The 22,009-nt window shown below is 43.1% G+C and overlaps 1 protein-coding gene across 1 annotated transcript in view; it reads right to left on the bottom strand.

Annotated features, from left to right (window-relative positions):
* Positions 1-22,009, bottom strand: part of ALK (ALK receptor tyrosine kinase) — a 146,981-nt gene that overhangs the window by 107,117 nt on the left and 17,855 nt on the right. Inside the window, exon 4 of the mRNA XM_044438852.1 lies at positions 10,116-10,285. Within this exon, the coding sequence (XP_044294787.1) occupies positions 10,116-10,285 (170 nt within the window). The remainder of the gene's footprint in view (positions 1-10,115; positions 10,286-22,009) is intronic.

The following is a 22,009-nucleotide window of genomic DNA, read 5'->3' as shown; positions in this document are numbered from 1 at the left end:
AGGATGGCCATCAAAAGGGAAACATGAGAGTCACTCACATATACTCAGAGTAAGATAATCAAGAGCAAGCCAGAGACCTACAGAGATAAACAGAGAGCGCACACACTGCTTCCCAACTTTTAAATGGTATTTCCCTGAACGACAAGGGCTGTTGCTATCTTGTGTGATTATTCTCGGCTTTTGCTCTGCCTTTAACAACAAGTGTTGTGAGCTTGGGCCCCAGCTGGCTTGAATGTCTTATTTGCAGGAAAGTGCTGGATCACACGCAAACGAGACAAGACACCTTCTCCTGCCAGGAGAGAAACCAGGGAACAGAGACATCAAAGTCCAGCTCTGCTCTGTTGCAGATGCAGGGGCTTCATCTGGAAATGCAGTGGCCCTTGAGGACCTGAAAAGTTAACAATTACAGCTGAGTCAAAAGGGTGGTAGGTACGTGTGAGTGCAGAATTAAAAAAACAAAACAAAACCCTTTCATGCACCACATCTCCCGTACTGGTCCAACTATTCAGGGGCTGTAAAACATGGTAAATCTATTTGCTGATTTGGGGCCAGGGCAGGAAGTACTATTCTTAGTGACAGAACTTGTCTGAGATGGGGGTGAGAATAGATGTCCTTCTTAGCCAAGACCTAAAGCTATTCCTAAAGCTTTTTAGAAGTTGTAGCTGAAACTGGCTTAATTTTAAATGCCTCATGTCTAGCCCTAGTGATGCTCATTTAGGGATAGGTGAGAAATTCATTACCAATTTTTTACTGGACCTTTTCATGAACTAGAATCTAGTTCCAGGATCATATTTACACTTTTTCAGAATTTAGTAATGTAGTTTACAAATCAAAAATCGTGCATAAAATGTGAAAAATGTAGATAAAATATGGATATTAGGGAAAAGAGTGAAATGCATTATATAAGGAAATATATCTTGTATATTGTATATCTATTTAGGGGAAATGTGTACAAATGCATCTTTGGAGAAGTGCATACAAAATTTTTGCTGACTGTTTTGCATTTGCGAAAGATTTCAGCCCAAGATTCTTATTTTTCAAACATTCAGTTCTGCTTCATTTTCAAGAAACTGAGAAGAATCAAATCACCCAGATGTGTTTATCCCTCCCTTCATTTTTATTTGGCTTTATGATGTCATCATTAAGCCAGATAAGGTTGCAAAATGAAGTGATGAAGCCAAGTTGCCTTTGAGGATGTGGATCATAAGAGGCTATAGATGGTCCTGAAAGAAATAGGTGTGCCTCAGCACTTGATTGTCCTGATGTGCAAACCTGTATCATAAACAAGAAGCTACAGTTAGGAGAAAAACAGAGAAGGGTTTCCCATAGGTGGTGTCAGGCAAAGATGTATTTTATTATCTGTTCAACCTGTATGCAGAATATATCATATGGAAAACTGGATTAGGATCAGAGGCAGAAGTGAAAATTGATGGAAGAAACATTGCTAATTTAAGATATGTAGAAACCACTACCAAACTCCTAGCAGAAAGCAGCAATGACTTGAAATGACTCCTGATAAAAATGGAGGAAGAAAACTGCAGCTGAATATTAAGAAAATACATTCATGACCACAGAAGAATTACAGAACTTTCCTCTTAATACTGAAGAAATCAAATTGTGGAAGATTTCTCATCCTTCAGCAAAGTCATCAATCCAAAGGGAGACTGTGGCCAAGAAATTCAAAGAAAACTGAGGCTGGGAAGGGCACCAAAGAAGAAACTAGGAAAGATCATCAAGTGTAAGGACTTTTTACTGGAGACCAAGGTCAAGATCATCCAAACTGTTGTATTCCCAATCACAATGTATGGGACGAAAATTGATGTGTTCAAAACATAGTGCTGGAGGAAAGCTTTGTGAATATCTGGGACCAGCAGAAAGAGAAACAGGTTGGTCCTAGATCAAAGCCAGAGTTCTCCCAAGAAGCAAAATTGACAAAACTGAAGCTGTCATACTTCAGATGCATCATGAGAAGGCAAACTCCCTGGAGAAGACAATCATGTTAGGGAAAGTTGAAAGCGGAAGAGAAGGAAGCCCAAATATGAAAGGGATTGAATCCATAAAGGAAGCCACAGCCTTGAACTTGGAAGAGCTGAACAGAGCTCTCGTGGATGACAATTTGGAGGGCTTTCATTCATAGGATTGCCATAAGACTTGACAGTACAAGAAGGACAGGTATGCCTTGTCTCTTTATTCTGTGTCTCTCCATTGTTTTGAGCCTCCCAGGCTGCCTTCACTTTCTGATCTGAAAAGGCCCCGTAGAAGGAATTGCCTTATCATCTCTTCCCCTGGGCTGTAATTATAGTGTGGGAGGCTGAAGAGGGGACTGCATGGTGAAAGACGGCACATTTCCACATACCCTTTGGCAACCTCGTAAGTAAAGCCAGCACACAAACACTGGACTGAACCCAAGAGGTTTTATCCTGTAAATGCCTATTTGACGCAATTTCTCTTCTATAAAATTGAATGAAAATCATCCAAACGTGGTAAAGTACATTTTTGTCACAGAACTAAACTCTATGTATGTTCAGGAAGGATGCACATGGATATCCTATATGGCCATCCTCTCTCTCTGTCTGCCTGTCTGTCTTCAGTAATGTTCCCTTCTCTCAAGGCTCCTGGAGTGGTCTATACTCTCAGGCAGACTACTTCTCAACCTTTCTTTTGTTTAATTTGCCTCAGGTTAGCTCAGTGAAGCTTCAGACAGATTTCTACGGGAAATAACTGAACTCAAAATCCCGGTACCAACAAACATTTCGGCATGTGGGAGTTGTGTTAAGCTGCACTGCTTCCTCAGCTTTATAAAACCAAGTAAGAACATGTGAAACAGCATCCTGTCCATTCAGCAGCCCCCCTACCCCAACTGAGCACAGGAAACCCCCAAGTAGGATGTGAGCACTTCCATAAGGGTTGCCCAGGCACTGGTGTACTGCCTTTGATACCAAAGGAAGCACGCAGGTATCAAGGCTAGTATCTACTGATAACTCTATCTTGCATGCATCTGTCTAATCTTCCTTTAAAGCCCATTGATACATCTTGAGGTAGCAAATTCTATTGTTTACTGTGTGAAGATGTACTTCCAAGCTCAAGGAACCAAGGTTCAGTTTGGATGCCAGGAAGCACTTCCTGACAGTTAGGACCCCAAGGGTATGGACTGGGCTTCCACGGGAGGTGGCTGAGGCCCCATCGGCAAGGGTGTTCAAGGACAGGCTGGACATGCACGTGGTGGGCATGTCATGAGTGGAGCCGGCTGCAGCCGGGGGTCAGACTAGATGGCCTGGGAGACCCCTTCTGACTCGCTCAGTTTCTGTTTCCTTTGATCTGTCCTGGGTGTCCCACCATTCAGCCACAGGGGATGACGTCTAGAGTTATGTGGGAAGGAGAGAGCTGTCTCCATATCCACTTTCCTCACACCAGACATAATTCTGCCTACCTCTATCACATCTCCCCTGACTAAGTTCTCTTCTGAACTAAACAATCCCAGCAACCTTTCTTTGCACAGCCGTTGCTCCGCCCCCTTGATCATTTTAGTTCCCCTTCTCTTCAGTCTTCCCAATTCTACAGGATCCATTTTGGTACCATTGCCTTTCAAATATAACAAAGTCCAAACAACCTACAACCATACACATTAAACCTCACAACCACAACATTGCAATTAGCTTAGAAATACTTGTGATAAAAATAACGCAGGAGCTTACCAAAGAGTAGCCATATGGGAATTTTGTGGTTCAGAACCACGTCTCACTTTTATAGACTTTTTTCAATTTAGTCCATAGGAAATGATTCCATTTGAATTCCATTTGAATTCCATTTGCCTTTAGGGTAATGAGTGGCGACATGCCCCAGCTCTTGCTAGTTTCATGCTACGCTGGGCTATTAATGGAAAGCATTAAACAATGACTTTTATTTCTCCTCACTTCTGAACAAAATGTGGGGCCAGATGAAAGGCTGTTGCTGCACTAATGCTCACCAGGAACAGAAGTAACCGAACATTAGTGATGTGTCTGCTATGCAATGGAATTAATTCCAACAGGACTGTTGGCACTGATGTGGCAAATGAGCTCATTAAAACAAAGGAAGACCATCCATTTTGCACAGATTCTGTTTCTATCTTTGATTAAAAGAATGCGGGTTTCATCACTGTATATTCAGCTGGTCTTGCCCCAGTGGAGACTGCATTGAAACTGAATTTGGAGAACTGCTTCACCTGTTAAAGCTCTTGCATACAGAAAGTGTTTCTATGTAGGAAATGCATTCTGCTTCTGTGCAGAAAAAGGGAATCCACTTGGTTCCTGCTGGCTCTGCTTGTATGTCTGGAAATAGGCAGAATGAGTCTCTAGGAAACAAAAGAGTGTAGCACGGCCCCTGACCTCCTCGTTAGGGGACAGCAATTATAGGGATGCACACTAGTTTCAGAAATGAAGGTTCAGCTAAACAAATGTATTTCCATTGGTTTCGTAGCCATTGAAAAGATAGCAATTTGGGTAGCAAAATGCCTTGACTGCAGATCATGAACACAGGCTGGGCTCCCACTGAAATCCGTATAAACGCTTAAATAAAAGTGGAACTCAAAAATGAAGAGTGACAATGACAAGTGGGGAACTGAACTAAAGGAAATAAAATTGATGTGAAAATGAAGCAGAGTGATGCTGAGTCTGCAATCCTACGGCCTTTGTCTGCAGGGGAGCCGTGGAAGCCTGGTCCTGCACTGCGAATCTGAAGGCCGAGCTTCTCCCCTCCCCTGCGGCTGCCATAGAAGGAACTGTGTGTGGAAATGAGCCTCAGAGGGTGGCAAAAGGGACCAGCCGGGGCGAGGTAGTGAGGGGGAAGACTGGGGCATCTCTGTACGCCAGTTCCTGCTGGTGCGCCAGTCTCCTTTGCTTTCCTCCCTGGCACATTAACTGGATGCCTGAACATGGCCAACTAGTTAAAACGCACGGGGCGATGCACTGCGGAGGTGGAAAGTGCCTCTGCCTTGAGCTGCTGCAGCCACTGGATGTATGAAAGCCCCCGAAAGCTCATGCACATTTATGGGGGGGGGTGGTCCACCAGATTGTGCCCTGAGAAAGTAAGGCTCAGACCTTTTCCCAGCTGGCCACCCCAGCAGTTAACTTTGCATTCAGCTCATTCTGCAGAGTCTGCATATCTTAAACCAGTGTCTTCAGGGCCAACATCAGCCCATTATTTTTTCTCCAGCCAAATCCCATTTTGTTCCCTTACCCCTCATAATATAGTGATTCACATTGTAATGCTGCAAGATAACAATGGTACGTTAAATGTTGGATCAAATGAATGGCAGGTTTTGGAAAGGAAATGCTTCTGGAGACTTGATGTGTACAGCTCACTCCCTACCTCTTTCTCACACTTTGAATGAGATTTTGAGCAAGTCACTGGCTTATCTTTCAGCTTCACTTGTTTGCCTTTTCTTCAATGGATGAGGCAGCCGTCATTCCATCAGGCTGCAGCAAAAGATGAGATGGAAAGTGGAAATGCTCCAATGACTGATGAAAGAGCAACGCATCGGGCTCCTCCTGCAACTGATGCTGAGCAGCAGCCCTTCTCTCTGGCAACAGCAAAGGCAGTGGGGATGGCACAGCCGCCCCACTGGCTCAGCAGCAGAACCAGGTCACTTGGCTTCCCCTCTCCCAGAACAGCTTCAATTCATGCTGCTCGCTACCAGAACTTTGCAACTGGTGCCAGATTTGGCTTCTTTTCCTCTTCTCTCCTATTCTGTATCTTCTCTTTTAAATTGCAAGCCTTTGGGCAGGACCATACACAGTTAAAGAAACCTATTTACATTAAAAATGCAAAAAATATTTTACTACATATTATTATTATTATTGTAATATAGCATTTCTATCCCACTTTTTTTCTTTCTGTGAGCAACTCAGGGTGGCTTATGTAGTTCCATTTTATCCTGACAACAACAACCTTGTGAGGTAGGTTGGGTTGAGATTGCTGACTGGTCTAAAGTCATCCAGTGAACTTCATGGCCACGTGGGGACTAGAAACTGGATGTCCTGGGACCCCACTCCAACACTGTCCACCGCACCACACCACACCACACCACACCACACCAGCTTTCATGATCTTAATGGAAATCATGTAAGAATAGCCATACCGGATTAGGTCCATCTAGTCCAGTGTTGGTTCCCACAGTGGACAACCAGCTGCCCACACAAAGGATCACACAAAGAGGATATGAGTACAACAGCACCATTCTGCCCATGTTCCCCAGCACACCGCCTCTAATACTGGAGAAATTGTCCAAGCGCCCCAGCAAGTGGGGTCCGCAAGCACACCACCTCTGCTAATGGAGGCAGTACGTAGCCAACAGGACTGGTAGGCATTGATAGCCTGCTCCTCCAGGAATTTCTCCAATCCCCTTTTAAAGCCCTCCAAACTGGTGCCCGTCACCATTTCCTGTGAAACAGTGAATTCTGTTGTTAGCCTGTGTGCTGATAAATGGAAGGAAGTCCTTCCTTTTATCTGTCCTAAATCTTCCACCAATCAGCTTCATGGGATGACCCTGGGTTCTAGAATTATGGGAGAGGGTGAAAAATGCCTCTTTTTCCACACCATAATTCTGTATGCCTGTATCGTGTCTCCTTGTCTTTTTTTTTCAGCTAACCTATCACAGCTGCTCTAAGCTTTCCTCATAGGTGAGTTGATCCAGCCCTTTGATCATTGACTTTTTCTGCACTTTTCCCAACGCTACAATAACCTTTCTTAGGTGTGGTGACTAGAACTGTACACAATATGCCACGGGCAGTTGCATCGTAGGACTGAGTAAGGGCGATGTTCTACACATTGCAAAAGACTGAGCAAAAGACTAAGACCTCATGCAGAACAGAGAACTCAGATACAAACACAACCTTTCCCTTTATGACACGCGGCCACCGAAAACAGAAGCAAGACCGAAACTCCCTTACAGGCAACACTCATTCAAGAAAGGGACACAGTCTGACCGAGTGGCTCAAGCACAATAGCCTAAAAGGGCAGGAAGGACTATGCTCTCTTGTTTTTCCATGCCAACTGGCTTTGGCAGATATACTGCCTGTAATTGTGAAGGCTCCAATGAGCTCTTATGGCGGATGGATGTGGCAACTGTGGGCAAACCTTCAGAAGAGCTTTGGATAGGTGCAGTCACTAGGTTTGTGTTAGTGATTTGGCTAGGTGGATGGGACTTAATGGAGATGAACTCTCCCATTTTCCATTGCCAGCAGCAGCAAAAACACACCTTGCTGGGTGGCACCAAAGGCCCATTTAATAGACGCTTTTAGAATCTGAACAGGGCTTCTCTTTCTCTCCCATTCACACACAGAGAGAGACTCTAGAGTCAGTTCTGTTATAAACTTCCACAGTTTCCATTCTTTGAAACATACCCACGTGAATGGGCAATGATTCCATAGGTACTACATGCGCAGGTATCTGAGCATACTTTTCTAACCCTGTTGGAAAAAGTGGCTGCACTGGTTACTTACAGTCCCAAGGATCTTCAAAAGACCTACCTTGAATTGTAGAGATCCTCTTAAATCTGCTAACGCCAGCAGCATTAGGGTCTACTCAAGAGCACAGAGTTCACATTACAGGGAAAAGATGAGTTTCCCTCAGAGAAGCCCATCTATCTGTGATTGTCACTCAAAGATGCATCAGGTGCATTTGACATAGTTGTATGGAAAGCGGTAAAATGGTTTGTCGAATGTTGACATTAATATAGGACCTTGCAAGCAAATACCGTAAGTATACATGACTGTGGTGGTGGTGGTGGTGTGTGTGTGTGTGTGTGTGTGGGGGGGAGAATGTTACCTCGGCAACACATTAATAAATTATTACTTTTAAATGAAGCTAGCAACATAGTAAAGCAGTCTTCAAAGGAAAGCATAGATAAAGGGAATGTAGCTAAATGGAATCAAGCAACAGAAGGTGATGGCAGCAGAGAAGAATGGCAAAATAAGACAAATGTTGATATTTTTATCCTACATATTAATTATGCATCCAGTGTCGCTGTCCCTTTTGTGCTAGCAGCCTTTGTGCACTTTTAAGAGTCAGCAAGATGAAAGCCACTTTCTGCATAATATCTCAGGCTACAAGGTAACCCTTATAATGAAATTCATTATTCCTGGAGCATTGAGTTGAACAAAGAACTAAGGCTCAGATCCTCACAATGCAAAGACAGTAAATGTGTCATTTGCAAAAAGGGCTTATGGAGAGGGTAACTCTCCATATTTGCAGATTAGTGTGTGAAATGCCCCTGGGATAAATAGATGCTGTTGTGGCTTCTAGTCAATCATTCCTTCATTAGGCTGATTGCTGGTTAATAGTCCAGAATGGCAGCTATAAGGAGATGGTTCTTTGATAAGTGGGAGATCAGTGTGTTGAAAGGATACATCATGACTTTGGAGATGGTGAGACCACGTTAGATGAGGGTGTGTGTGTGTGAGAGAGAGAGTGAGCGAGGGAGGGAGGGAGGGGGAGAGTGGGGGAGGGATGGGGGGGGAGAGAGAGAGAGACGTAGTCTTTGGGAATGGTATGAGATCAAAGACAGCCTGAAACAGCTCTAAGTCTGCTGAAGATGAAATCCTCTGGGTCACAAGGCATCTCTGATGAGGATTAGTGGATCTCCTGCCTAGGGGGGAGCCTTTTTTCCTCTTGTTATGCCCTGCTTTAAAAATGTGCAAATAAAGCAAATATGACAGACTCACTGCAAGTCTCCAATGCTCTCATCAAAGGGTATCAAGCCCAATAATGCTGCCCCTGGAAACTCTCACTGCCCAGGGAAGCAAGAGCTGACCCAAACATTTTGGTCATTTTTGTGGCCATGGAGGAGAGGGTGTTGGAGCAAAATGAAAATGCCTTAGATGGTGTGAGTAGGAGAATTTCATTGGCATCTTTAGCACTGGGCAGTTGGTGGAGGGGTGGATTGTCTGCTGGGGTTGGGGTTTTGCAGAAGCCTAGTCATTTAGCACCTGAATTGCCTACCTGTAACCTAATTCAGGCAACTGTCTTTAAACTACGTCATTATGGGCCCAACAAAACACACAGTGACTCTTTCCTTACATCCCATCAGAATGACCTTTAATCCTAAGTGAAGGAAAGATATGTTGGATTATCATGCATTTATCAGATTTCAAGAGCAACTGCAGAATGACAGCTTTTATTCACAAGGCCGATAATGTGCTGTACCTTTGTCAAAGAACTGAGAACTGAGCAATGCGCCAAGAGCATTTCATTTCTGTCATACAACCTCTAGATGGCACTGTGGAATAGCACAATAGTACAAATGCACAAGTGAAAAAAATCTGGTTTCTTTTCACTTTCACAATGAAATGCTGCTTTCCCCTTGCTTTAAAAAAAAAACTCACTGAAAATGCTTGTCAAGCACAGAAGTAAACTGTGAGGGTCACAACATCATCTTAAAAACCCACAAATAACTATGAGTTGGGAATGACAAATACACAATATTTGCTCCCTGCAGAGCTTTTTGTTTCTTGCTTTTCCTCTACATAACCTCTGTGCTGTGCTATAGCAATATAATACAGTTACTTATGTAGCAAAATAATTTTCTTTTGCTTTTGGAAATAATGCTCCATTTTCCCCATTCTAGAATAAACTGGGAAAGCAGAACAGACACCAAATTGGATGTTCCTAATATCCTCTAAAGAACTTGCGTATGAATAAAGCATGATATGTGTATACAATGAATGCCTTGTGTAGAAAACCTCTCAGTCTTAGGATCTAACTGGAGGCACTGTTAAATGCACCTTTAAATAGAGTGGTGGTAATTGATGCAATCCCAGCAGAGATGGGATTTCTTCTCCAGGCAAATGCTAGCTTCAGAAGAGGGATCTTCTAGAGGATCAGTGCACGGGAAGTAAGGGCTGAAGTGCTTCTTCATGCTTACTCTGATCCCATTCATTCTCAGACACCCCCACGGCTGACTCAACTTGAATTGCAAAGCAACAACAACAAACCATGAAAGGACAGCAGGACATCAACTGAAATGTGGACCTTGGTGATTACTCCTCTCCATGGAGGAATTTTTTTTCTTTAAAAATCCCAGATGGCCACGAGACAAAAGATGCAAAGAATTAAAAAAGAAGTGTAATGTCTCCTACCTGTCTGCTACATCCCGGAGAGGCCTGACCATCTTCTGCCACACCCCCAATCCTTTTCTGTTATCAAAATGCCAGAGCTTCCTGCTCTGTTCCTTCCCTGTTTTGTTCTCGACAAGGACCAAGGAAACATCTCCAAGCAAGATGCCGTGGAGGAGCCATGACATTCGAAGCTACAAGGAAAGCATTTGCACAAAGCAGATTAAAAGAGAGCACAATGAAAGAGCACAAGCAACAAACGCTCCAAAATATGCCAAGTTTCTCCTGGTCACCATTTTCTTTAAGGCAAAGGTGCAGAAGCCCAAGATTGAGGGCCAAACCGAGCCCTCCTGGGGTTCCAATCTGGCCTTCCAGAGTCCCCCAGGTGGCCATACCCCCTTCCATAGCCCCCACCCTTTTCCTCCAAGTATTTGGAGGTTTCCTGGCTATTGTGCAGCTTTTGCTCTTTTCTAAAAGGTTGAAATGCAGTATCAGCACTTGCTTGTGTGGCTCCAATTTGTCTTAGGGTAACTGCCCACATTATGCTCATATATCAGAACTAGTTTATAGGCCACTCTTTTTGCAAGTTTCATCATGGCTCACAAGATTAACATTCAATAGAAACTAAGAAAAAAAAAAGCAAGAACCTATCAACAACAGAATACAATAACAAAGCAGTAGCACAGGTAAAAAGAAAGCAGAGCAGGCCAAAACATCAATTAATCTGCACAATTAATTATTTAGTTCTTAAATAATTAATAACCAAATGCTTTCCATCTTTTCCTGGGGAAGATCAGAGGGAGGGAGCTGTTGGAACGCCATGATTTGGGAGCAATTGGCGAAACTGCCCTTTATTTGGTGGATGCTAACTGAGGGATGGAATCTGGAACAAACCTGGAAACAACATGGCAGCCTGCACAGATGTTTCAAAAGAGATGATGTATGGGAACAGGTGAGCTGCTGAGTTCTGTATTAGTGGAACTGACTTCAAATGCAACCATATGTAGTTTTACAATGGTCCAATCTAGAAGTTACCATGTCAAGGATGCAGGTGGCCTGATCTATCTTCTGACAGAGTGTGCAGCCAGCATAAGCTGCTAAGTTCCAGCTATCTCTTGGGAATTAAGGAACATGCCTGGGCTCAGCAGAATCTCCAAGCTACAAACCTGATCCTTCTGGAGCACCGTGACTCAGTCTAGAATAGGCAGAGCCCCAGCCAGCTGGTCCACAGAGCCGACTGAGCTGCTAGATCCATCTTTTCTGGACTGAATTCAAATTCATTCAGTCTCCCACCGATAGCCGGTGAGCATTCAAGGTTTGCACTAGATTTCGGGACCAACAGCAAACTCCCTCATCTCTAATAACCTCTCCCAGGCTGGGTGTTTCATGTAGATCAGACTTCTCCAATCTGGTGCCCTCAGGTTGTGCAGGACCCCCAACGTCCAATGATCCCCACCAACAGGGTGAGATGCAGAATGCTGAGCCTTGCAGCTCAACACATCTGGAGAGCACCTGGGTGGGAAACTGATGCAGAGGTTAAGCAGGTCGGCAGGCAAGATTTAATATCAAAGGTATCAGGACAGCAAGGCCAGGTTTGTCCCTGTGTAATGGTGGAAATGGTCCCTAATGTACAGTTCTGGGGGAAACCACTTTGCCACTTGTTTGTATCCCCTGGAAGATGACTCTGTGTGGCCCATTCATTTTGCTGCATAACAATTCAATGGCAGCACAACAAGACTGCTTATTTCCATCGCTGCAACCATGCCTGGCAAGTCTCTTGTACTGATACTGCTCTTCTCTCACTTCCTTTGCTTAATTCCCTTTATGCACTGTAGTAGTTGGACACCCCCCCCCCCCAAATTTCTTCCAAAGACCATCAGGCCAGGTGTGAAATCTCTAGCATCTAACACATGCCATTTATTACTTTGGCAGACCTGTCAACTCACTTCTACTTTAAGTGCACATCCTCCTGTAAAAAAGTATAGCATTAATAAGTGTATGATCCAAAATAACAAGAATCTGTCTTTCCCTTTAGACATGACCTAATAGATACAAGTTTAAATTGACAGCATCCTCAGTAATGAACTCTTTTATATTCAGCTAGCAGCAGAAATGAGCGGAAAGCTGCTATAGGAGGGTGTTGCCTGCAATTACACAGTCATCCTCTTGATATTTCATTCAAAAAACAGGTTTCCCCCCTTCTCTGTAGACAATTATAGATTTTCCAATTATGATCCATTGGTATTTGGATTGTTATTAATTAAAGTGCCATACCTCAAAGCGGTCCCAAGGTTTACACTTGAGTTTAGTTTAACAAAGTCCCCTTGTGATCCTGTATTCTGGTATATAAAATTATTTCCTGACATTTTCACCCTTTAAACCTTCTTACTCTCATTGTCAAGAATGAAAAAAAGTCTTTGCAATTTGGGTGATGTTCAACATCAGTACATTGTTAACACTGCCTGTTCTAATATGAACACATTTTAAAAAGACTATAACTCAGTTAAAGAAAAGCACCATATGAAAACATTTTTGAAGACACAGATTTATGCAGTCTCAAGGGAATATTGAGGCTACATCTAATGTTGAATTCTCTGGTATCAAGTGAATAACCAGAAAACTGGGCCTCATCTCAATGCAGGAAGTTTGCTTGCTTGTTTAATACCCTCTTTATTTATGCTTTTCATTAGAGAATCATTCTGTTTACCCAATGACTGCTGTACTTTTTTCTATGAAAGGTTATAGCTCTTTCATGACCCTATATTGGGGCTAAAACTGGAGTGGGTAATTTGTCACTTTCCAGATGTGAGGATCTGTGATTCCTACCATATCTCAGCATTGGCTGTGCCGGCCACAGCTGATGACCCCAAACTTCTGGAGGACTGCAAGTTGCTGGTCCCTGGTTAAACGAATGCCTGGGTACCAACGGAGGGTCCTCCTCTGAACTATACGTGTGCCTTAGAAGACATTTAGGGAGCCCCACACATAGAGTGTATTCACCACCCACAAACGATGTGGGACTCTGCTCGCAAAGGAGGCGTGTATGGATGCAAGCTGGGCTCACTATAATATGCAACAGTTGGACTTGCTTCCGCTGGATGCCTGCATGAATGCTTGGCGCAAGTCAAACTTACAGGAGAGAGAAAATGGGCCAGAGTCCACGGAGCTGAGCCAAAAAATATGATAGATTCCATACCAAAACCAGATTCCTTGCACATTGCTAATTCCTTGTTATGTGCCATCAAGGTGTCTCCAACTAAAGGTGACTCCATGAATGAAAGCCCTCCAAAATATCCTCCCCAGGACAGCCCTGCTCAGCTCTACTAAGTTCAAGCTGTGGCTTCCTGTATGGATCCAATCCATCTCATATTTGGCCTTCCTTTTTTTCTTCTGCCTTTGACTTTCCCTAGCATGACTGTCTTCTCACAACTTTCTTTCACAGCTTTGATTCCTTCATAGTCAACACTAAAGTTCTGTAATGCTTCTGTGGTTGTGATTTTTTGTTTTTTTAATATTCAGCTGCAATCCTGCTTTTGTGCTTTCTTTCATTTTCATCAAGTCATTGCTGCTTTCTGCCAGCAGTCTGGTGTCATCTGCTCATTTAAATTATGGAAGTGTCTACTGCCAAATCTTCACTCCTTCCTCTGAATCTAATCCATCTTTCCTCATGGCATATTCTGCATACAGATTAAACAGATAGGGAGATAAAATACACCCTTGTCTGATGCCTTTGTCTATAGGAAAAAAATGATTTATCCCGATTTTGTCATAAGAGTAGTTTATTTTCAATGGCACTAGGTATGCTTAGGACAATCAAGTGTTGAGGCACCCCCATTTCTTTCACAACTATCCATAACCTCTCATGACTCACACAGTCAAAGGCTTTGCTGTAGTCTGTGAAGTGTAGACTGAACTTTTTCTTTCGTGTGCTCCAGTAGCCTACTTATATTTGCATTCATTCATTCATTCATTCATTCATTCAAAACTTTCGTGTACCATCCACTAACAAACGGTCTTGAGACAGTATTACCATAAAACAAAGTGGAGCACGGCATCCATTCTACACAATAAAAAAACCACTTAAAATTTCAATCTAAACCTGAAAATACTGGGAAAATAAAAAGGTTTTGGCCTGGTGCTGAAAAGAATAAAATGTCAATGCCAGGCAAATCTCTCTGGGGACCATATTCCACAACCAGGGTGTCACTGCAGAGAAGGTCATTCTCTGGCCTATGCAGCTTGAATGCCAGGCATTTCCCACTGCATATAGAGCAGTATCTTTTGTTGCAATACTTTGAGCATCACTTTGTTGGCGTGGGAAATTAGTGCAACGGTCCTCTGGTTGCTGCACTCTTTTGCGTCTCCTTTCTTGGGAACTGGAAAGTATATTGAGCATTTCCAGTCTGGGGGCCACTCTTTTAATTTTCCATATTTGTTGGCATATTTTCGTTAGGATTTGGACAGATTTATTTTGTGCAGGTGGGAATGTTTCTGTTGGTATCCTAGCTACTCCAGGTGCTTTGCAGGGGCTTTTACAGCAGCTTTCACTCAGCTTTTTAAAATGGCAGGCTCTTCTTCATAGGATTCCACCTTGAAGAACTCTGTCATCCTTTCATCTGTATAGTTCTTCTGCATATTCTCCCCCCCTTCTCTTTATTTTCTCATGATCAGACTGTATGTTCCCTTGTTTTCTATTAGCATTCCCCATCTAGGTTTGAATTTCTCTTTGATTTCTTGGATCTTCTGGAAGAGGTCTATTGTTTCCCCTCTTTTGTTGCATTTTTAATATCTTTGCACTGGTCATGGCAATCGTTCTTTTTTGCCTCTATGTGATAGTCACTGAAAAGTTGTATTCACCATTCTGGCCCAATCTAAGTCACATTTTGCTTTTGTTTCTTGCCTGCCCTCGGCAACTGTTTTTCTTCTGTCATCTATATAGGTCTTTTCTTTCTTTTTTGCTACAGGAATTGTCTTTTAGACTTCTTCACTAATAATGTATCTAGTTTCAGTCTGCAGTTCTTCTGGCTCACTGTAAATTGAGAAATGCAAATTTGTTCTTTATGTGGACTTTAAATTCCTCTGGGATGTTATTGTACTTTGGCATGATATTTCTGTTGGTGATCTTTTTCAGCTTTACTCTGCTTTTTGATATAAAGGGTTCAATGTGCTCCTGGCCTTGTTTTGGCAGTGAGTATACAGCTTCTCCATCTCCCGATTCCAATTATGTAATCTGTTTGATTTCTGTATTGGCCATTTGGAGATATACTGTCATCTGTTTGGTTGCTTGAAGTGTGTGTTTGCAATGAACAGGGTGTTGGCATCATAGAATTCTATGAGTCAATCTCCTGTTTCATTTCTGATCCTTAGGCCAAAATGCCCTAACAACACTTGATTTGTCTTGTTTCCTACTTTTGAATTCCAGTCACCTTGGATTACCAGCTTGCCTTATTTTGGTGCGTTATCAATTTACTCTACACCTGTTCTAAGTGTGTAGGTTGTAGGAGGAGCCTGCTGTTGCAATTCCACTGGTATGCCTCCATATGCATTCATTTAGCCATTTTATAATATATGAAAAGGACTTGTACACAAAGCTGTATAAATATTCTGACCGGACTGAAAGGACATGCCACAAAATATGCTGGGCATGATTCAGATGCAGCCTGGCACACTTACTACCAGACTCAAACATATCAAAGAAGGGGGAAATTACACTTCAGCAGTACGAGTGGTAGGATTCCAAGAACAAAGGAGTCTTACTAATCATGACAAAGATCTATCAGAAAACCTAGACAGCCTCCCTGCATTTTTATTTTTCAGGAAAAGTCACTGGCGGAAGGATGGAGATGATTTGGAGTTCTTCATTATCTAGTTTTTGGAACTGGGCACTAAAATGTGGGATGCTCCAAGGAGGCACAAGCACTTGTGAAGAAAGGCTAGATCTCATATTTGCCTATTTTTCTTCTTTTGATAGTGCCAGAAAGTAAAAAGCTGGCCTGCTCTGACCAACTCAGTGCAACATAGGTGGCTGCATGCCTCTCAAATTATCCTGGCTGACTGCACTGAAGTCAGAGGATGCCAGTTTCCTTTTGTTCTTTGCCTTTTGGCTTCGTCTGCTCACTGCCCTGCCTACCACCGAGTGAGCACAGGGATGGCAGCAGATGAAGGCAGAATTTGCTGCTAGGGTAGATCAACCTGCATAACCAAATGGGGACATTTTCTCCCTCATGATCTGGCAGACCTTGAACTGACAAGCTGAATGATGCTGAGCAGCAATTCAGCTTGTATGTTGCCACTGTGGCCACCTGCTCCGCTCTGGCTACAGGAGGGAACTGCAGAGAGACAAAAACTGCAGCAGCTCCAGCACTAGCACTGATAAGACAGCCCAAATCAGGGCATGATACTCCCTGATCTGTACACAACAGACCTTGCCAAAATGCTTGTCCAGTCTGAAATCAATCAATCAATCAATCAATCAATCAATCAATCAATCAACTGGGAGAGCTGCTCTTTCTGCCTATGGAACACCCTTTGCCTCTGCCCTAGCACCGACAAGAGGGCTATGGGGCAAAGCAGCCCCATAGAAAGCTCTGCATCTAGACTAAAACTTCCTTTAAAGTAAAACTACTTTAATTCATTCTCCTGCAAACACATGCAGCCCTAATTTGGATTGGAACCATGGCACTTTGGGAGACAAGAGCTACAGCTTCCCTCGACCCGTAATTTGTTCCAGATTAACTTTGCCTCTAAGTGAACATCTTGATCCAAGGAAGGCTACCCTGGAACTGACTCTTACACGCCTCTGAGTCAGGCACAGGCAACATGTATTGTTCCAGATGTTGTAGCCTACAAATGCCTTCAGCCCTCAGCACTTATTATACTAGGTGGGGACGATGGGAACTGTAGGCCAAAACATCTGGGGGGCACAAGTTCCCCACTCCTGCTCTAGGGCTAGACCACCTCTCCCAGGATCCACCCTGGCCTTGAAGGGTATGAGGCTTTAAGGGGGCAGAAGCCTAGAATCCCTGCTCCTCTCAGATACTTTCAGAAAGGCCTGATGACAGCACAGTTGGGCCAAGATGGGGATGGGGGTCTTTGGCCTGGAGGGTTCAGTTCCCCACACTCTGTGTACAAGCACAGACTCCAGAGCTGTCCATTTAGGGGTCACCGACTCAAGAGAATCCTTTGATCCAGTGGGTCTGGTTCTCTTCCCTGGGCATGATGCTGGGAGCTGGGCTGGTTTCCAGCACCTTCATCACAAGTGCCACTGGTCCAACAGATCTGGCTACCCACTCCTGGTCAGTGCTGGAGTCAGAGCCCAGGCTACTCCAGGAGAGGATCTTGTCAGCCTGGCCCTCAATCACGCAGAAGCCAGATGACTGAGAGGCCTGCCTGAAAACCCTGAAGCATTGCCCTAGGCTTGTTTCTTCTCGCTTGTTTCCAGACTTTTTAGCTGGGAAGTTAAAGCATTTGGTGAATCAGAATGGGTGCTTTAGTCTGCACACAAGTCAGCCGCTTGGAAGGAAGGAATTATTGGCACCATACACGGGAGCTCGGTGCATCCACAAAGAGTAATACACAGTCTGTAATGAACTGGCTCGGATTGAATTTGCTGGCACGATGCCTAAATGAATGTCTTTGGCTTTGGCTTCTCACTTCCTAATCTCTGCAGTAGGACATTCCAAGGCCTTTCACACCTGCTGAAGTGAACAAGAGCCGGCAATGATCTGGATGCCCCAAGCCATGATGGTCCGATGAGAATGGTGTTCATTTTATAGATGAGTTTGTCAGCAATGGCAGATGGCAATCTCTGTGTGATGGGACCTTAAACAGACTTGTGGCGTGTTTTAAAGGATCTGACTTTTGGTGCTCTTGCTACTGCCTGGGTTTTTCCCCAGCCACCAAACTTTTCCCCTGATAGGAATTTTCTGTAGGTTAGCCAGAAGCCAGAAACACCATTAAGAATGTAATCAACCATCCCTGGCTGAGATTGTCTCATCACTGCTTTGAAAGCACCACTTTGATTCGCTAAATAGGAAACTGTAGAATAAATCAGGAGAACTATACATTGATTGGGGCCAGGGTTAAAGTAAATCACACTCAGGCATAACTACAGCAGCATCAATGCCGGTATAGAACTGTGATTACCTCCCTGGGCAGCTTACCAACTTCCAATATAAATTGTATAGGATAGATCAGAGAGTTCATTTCCAGAGTGTGCAGGAATCATTAAGACTTGCATGCAAGTTGTTGGCTTGTTAGACATGGAAGAAAGGAGGACATAAACTACCACTGAGCAGTCCATATCCTTGAGATATAGATGGATCCATTTATATTTGTGAGCCTGCTACTTTTTTCCCCAGTGGGAATGCTCCTGCAGGAAAGTTTTCCATTCTCTTGTTCATAGGAAGATCCAATGGTCTATTTTTTATAACACCAGAGTACTTCAAGGCAGAATACTAGTTGGGAAACTAACAGTAACCTTGGATGTATATATGGCATTTCCTTTGTTAGGAAGGATATTTAATCCACAGCTAATCCCAAAGTGGAGGGAGCATGCAAGTTACAATCAGCAACAAAAGTGGTTCATATGATTTACGACAGAGGTCCTCAAACTTTTTGGACCAATGGGCATGTTTGGGAATCTGAGAAACTGCTTTGGGCACCATCACAAAATGCCTAACCTGCCTTTTGGCATCTACTAGGCACTTTTCAGGATCTTAGGTTTCATCTCATTCAGCAAAACCATTTTTTCATGTACACTGCTCACAATAATGTATCTTTAATAAGAAATGGTCTAACTCAACTAATTGCTGGTAATGTAATATGGCCAGTGCCTCTTTTGAATGTATAGTCTGGCAGTGTCCACAAATTGCTTCTTTTAAGGAGGCAGTTATTACACAGACAAATTTTGTACTGGAAGAGTCTTTAATATGTGTGCACACACAATGTTTTGAATGATCTTCCTGCTTCATAAAAATTAACAACTGAAGGAGAAATGGATTAGCTGTGCCCTTCTGACAGCTAAAAGACTCAAACTTAGAAGGATACACAGTCCTATAATACAATGAGGACTTTACAAGGCTTTCGATGTATGAATAGGTGGTATGTAGACAACACTGTCAAATTAATACTTATTTGGACATTCAGTTTGCTTTTGCTGAAGCCTAGCAACTTCTATGCTAGCAATTGCTAGCAACTTCTATGGATTTCATGCAGATTCATGAACATAAATTTGTTAAAAACCAAAAAATTAATTTTTGGGGATGCCTGCAGGCTCGACATTGGGGACCTCCTTGTGAGTGCTCCATTGGGAACCTTTGGTTTGCAGAATTACAGCTTCCACCTGGACAGTTGTAAATATTTCTCCCACTCAGCTTGCGAATCTTTTCTAGGTAAGTCTGAGTTTTAGGCTATGTACTCCTGTGATTAATATGTGGAAAACAGCAATGGCCTTTTATTTTCCCCTGTAGGAGAGATGGCAACCGAAATAGGAAGGTTGACTATGACAGCTGTTTAGTAATCAAAGTTTTATTATGCTGGAGGCATCTGCCTTCTCCATTATCTCCTGCATGATTCAAGCAGAAAGACTGAGGAAGAGATGGGAGGACAAAAAGCCTGGAAGTTTGTCCTCTAGCATAAATGCCCTGATTCAGTAAATGGAACTTCTCTATTTTAAAAACTCAGCGGAAGCTGAATCGTGCAGCAGGCGCATGGAAGGAGAGATGGCACCTGCAACACAATATATTTCAGCAGTGATCTAACACAGATTTAGATGGTCTAATCCTCCTGTGACTTGTGACATCCTTCCAAGGTCAGAGCATGCTTTATGGGAGGATAGATGGATCCATCATTTGGGACATGTAGTTTACTATCACTTGCAATGGAAACATTTTTTTTTTCTTTTGCTGCTGTGGTTGTAGATGGAATTTCTTAAAAAGAGGCATATATAAAATATGAAGATTTGACATTCAGGAAAGTGCATATCTGAAATATTCACACCTCCGCACAAATTGGGTTGGGACTCCTCTGAGTTGGGGAAGTCCCTAAACATTTTATTTCAGAGGACTGGCAGGGCAATAAGAAGAGTATTTTAATACTCTGCTTTTGGTTATGGCTTATATAGAGATCAAAGTGAATAATGAAACTTAATTCATTCCAGGCTTCTAAATGAAATCTGGCCTCATTCTTCCCACAGCCAGGCCAAAAGTCTCTGATGTCCGTGACTGCCACTTCCTGTGCCATGCGTGGCGCTCATGCCCTGGGTTGGTCACCAACATTTTGGGTACCAGTCTTGAAGGGAGCAGAGGGCAACGCAGGCTAGACTGGTACCAGGTACCACCACCACTGCCATTCCTGTTCAGGGAATACTTTGGCACTAACCAATTGGTCATTCTTCAGGAAGGGCATTCTGAATTTGCTGTGTCTTATGCTTTCTTCCTTTTTCCTCCCAGAATCAGCAATATCTTTACCCTGGATACGAATGGGGAGGGGGTGAGGGTGGTGTCCAATTAGTCCACATATTAATTACAAATTTCAGGTTTTTAAAACAAGACAACGGAAACTCAGATACCTTTTGAAATGCATACTTCTCTAATGGAGTTCTTCAATAGAAATGTGTTGTGGAATGAAAATTGCTTGCAAAAATATCAGGGAAAATGCAAACAAAATGCATGCATTTAGAGAAACCTGCACACAATTGCTTATAAATTTTCATGTGAACTTTAAAAGGAAAATCTCAAACTTTGGGATGACTCGAACTTAAGACTGAAGAAAGCTCAATGTTTGAGGCAAGCAATGATGATAAGGAAAATGAAAAGCTGAGGAAAACCAAAACTGACTGATTTGCTAGTTGAAATGCAGTGTCAGGGATATCTAGTTGCAGTAAACCAAAATAATAGATGCAGTTCTGGAAAGAGACCAAAATTCCAGAGGTTGTCAAACTCTGCCACCAGGGACTGTTCTGAACATAAAGGGCCTTTCTCACTTGGTAAGCTGCTTTCATTAGATACATTGTCTGCATCCTCAGTTTTCTTCAATGCCTTTCAATGCTCTGCCTTTTTACTAATAGCAGCCAGGTCCCACAAGTATTATTTCCCTTGGCTTAAAGCACCTCTGCAGGGTTAGCATTTTTTTCAAGTTGGATCTAGATTCCAAGACATTAAAGTCAATTTTGCAACACGTGTCCTCCAAATCATATACAAAGTATTGATTTCTCTTATTTTTAGAGAATCTACTTTTGTTCAATATTTGTTTATTCTACCATGTCCCGAATATGTTGCAGTACAGTTATGTGTGGAATTGCAGAACTCTAGATTGATTCCTGAATCATGCCTATAGAAACAATTAGCATAAATTCAGTGATAACTCTTTAGAGAAGGAACATTAAGGAACCACACAGGACAAGAAAAATTATACTCTTAAGTAAAAATTCACAGTGGGTGCGGCTGAGCCTTGTGAATCTCCTTTTAGTCCATTTTATTTGCGGGCCGTATAATTTAACCTCACTCTGAATGGCAACTGGACACTTGAAGGAGAAGCAGTTTGTCCTATTGCCTAAGGCACAGCATTAATCAGAGGCGCCATGGAGGGAACCAAAGGCTCCTGAATCCAGCCCGTGACCAGAGGCAGGTTCTTTGGTCATGAGCAACTTCCCAGGCCTTTGGGGAGCGTGTGCAGGTCTGACTGGTGGGGCTGCACACGAACAGCCATGCAGGCACCCCCTTGAGGTTACGCGTGTGCCCAGGTACCCTTGCAATCATCTACCACAACTCCCATCCAGATCATTGCTTCCCTGCTCCTGCTAGAGGTTTCAGTTCCCAAATTAAAGGGGCTTATCTGGGAAATCTCTGTAAAACAGATTTGTAAGGTGAAAATTTCCCCGATGCTCAATTCGGCAGTATCCCCATGAAGCCTGCTGT

The sequence above is a fragment of the Varanus komodoensis genome, unplaced genomic scaffold (assembly GCF_004798865.1).
Source record: "Varanus komodoensis strain SLA01 unplaced genomic scaffold, ASM479886v1 scaffold1, whole genome shotgun sequence".
NCBI lineage: Eukaryota > Metazoa > Chordata > Lepidosauria > Squamata > Varanidae > Varanus > Varanus komodoensis.
This window is presented reverse-complemented; position numbering and strand designations above follow the sequence as displayed.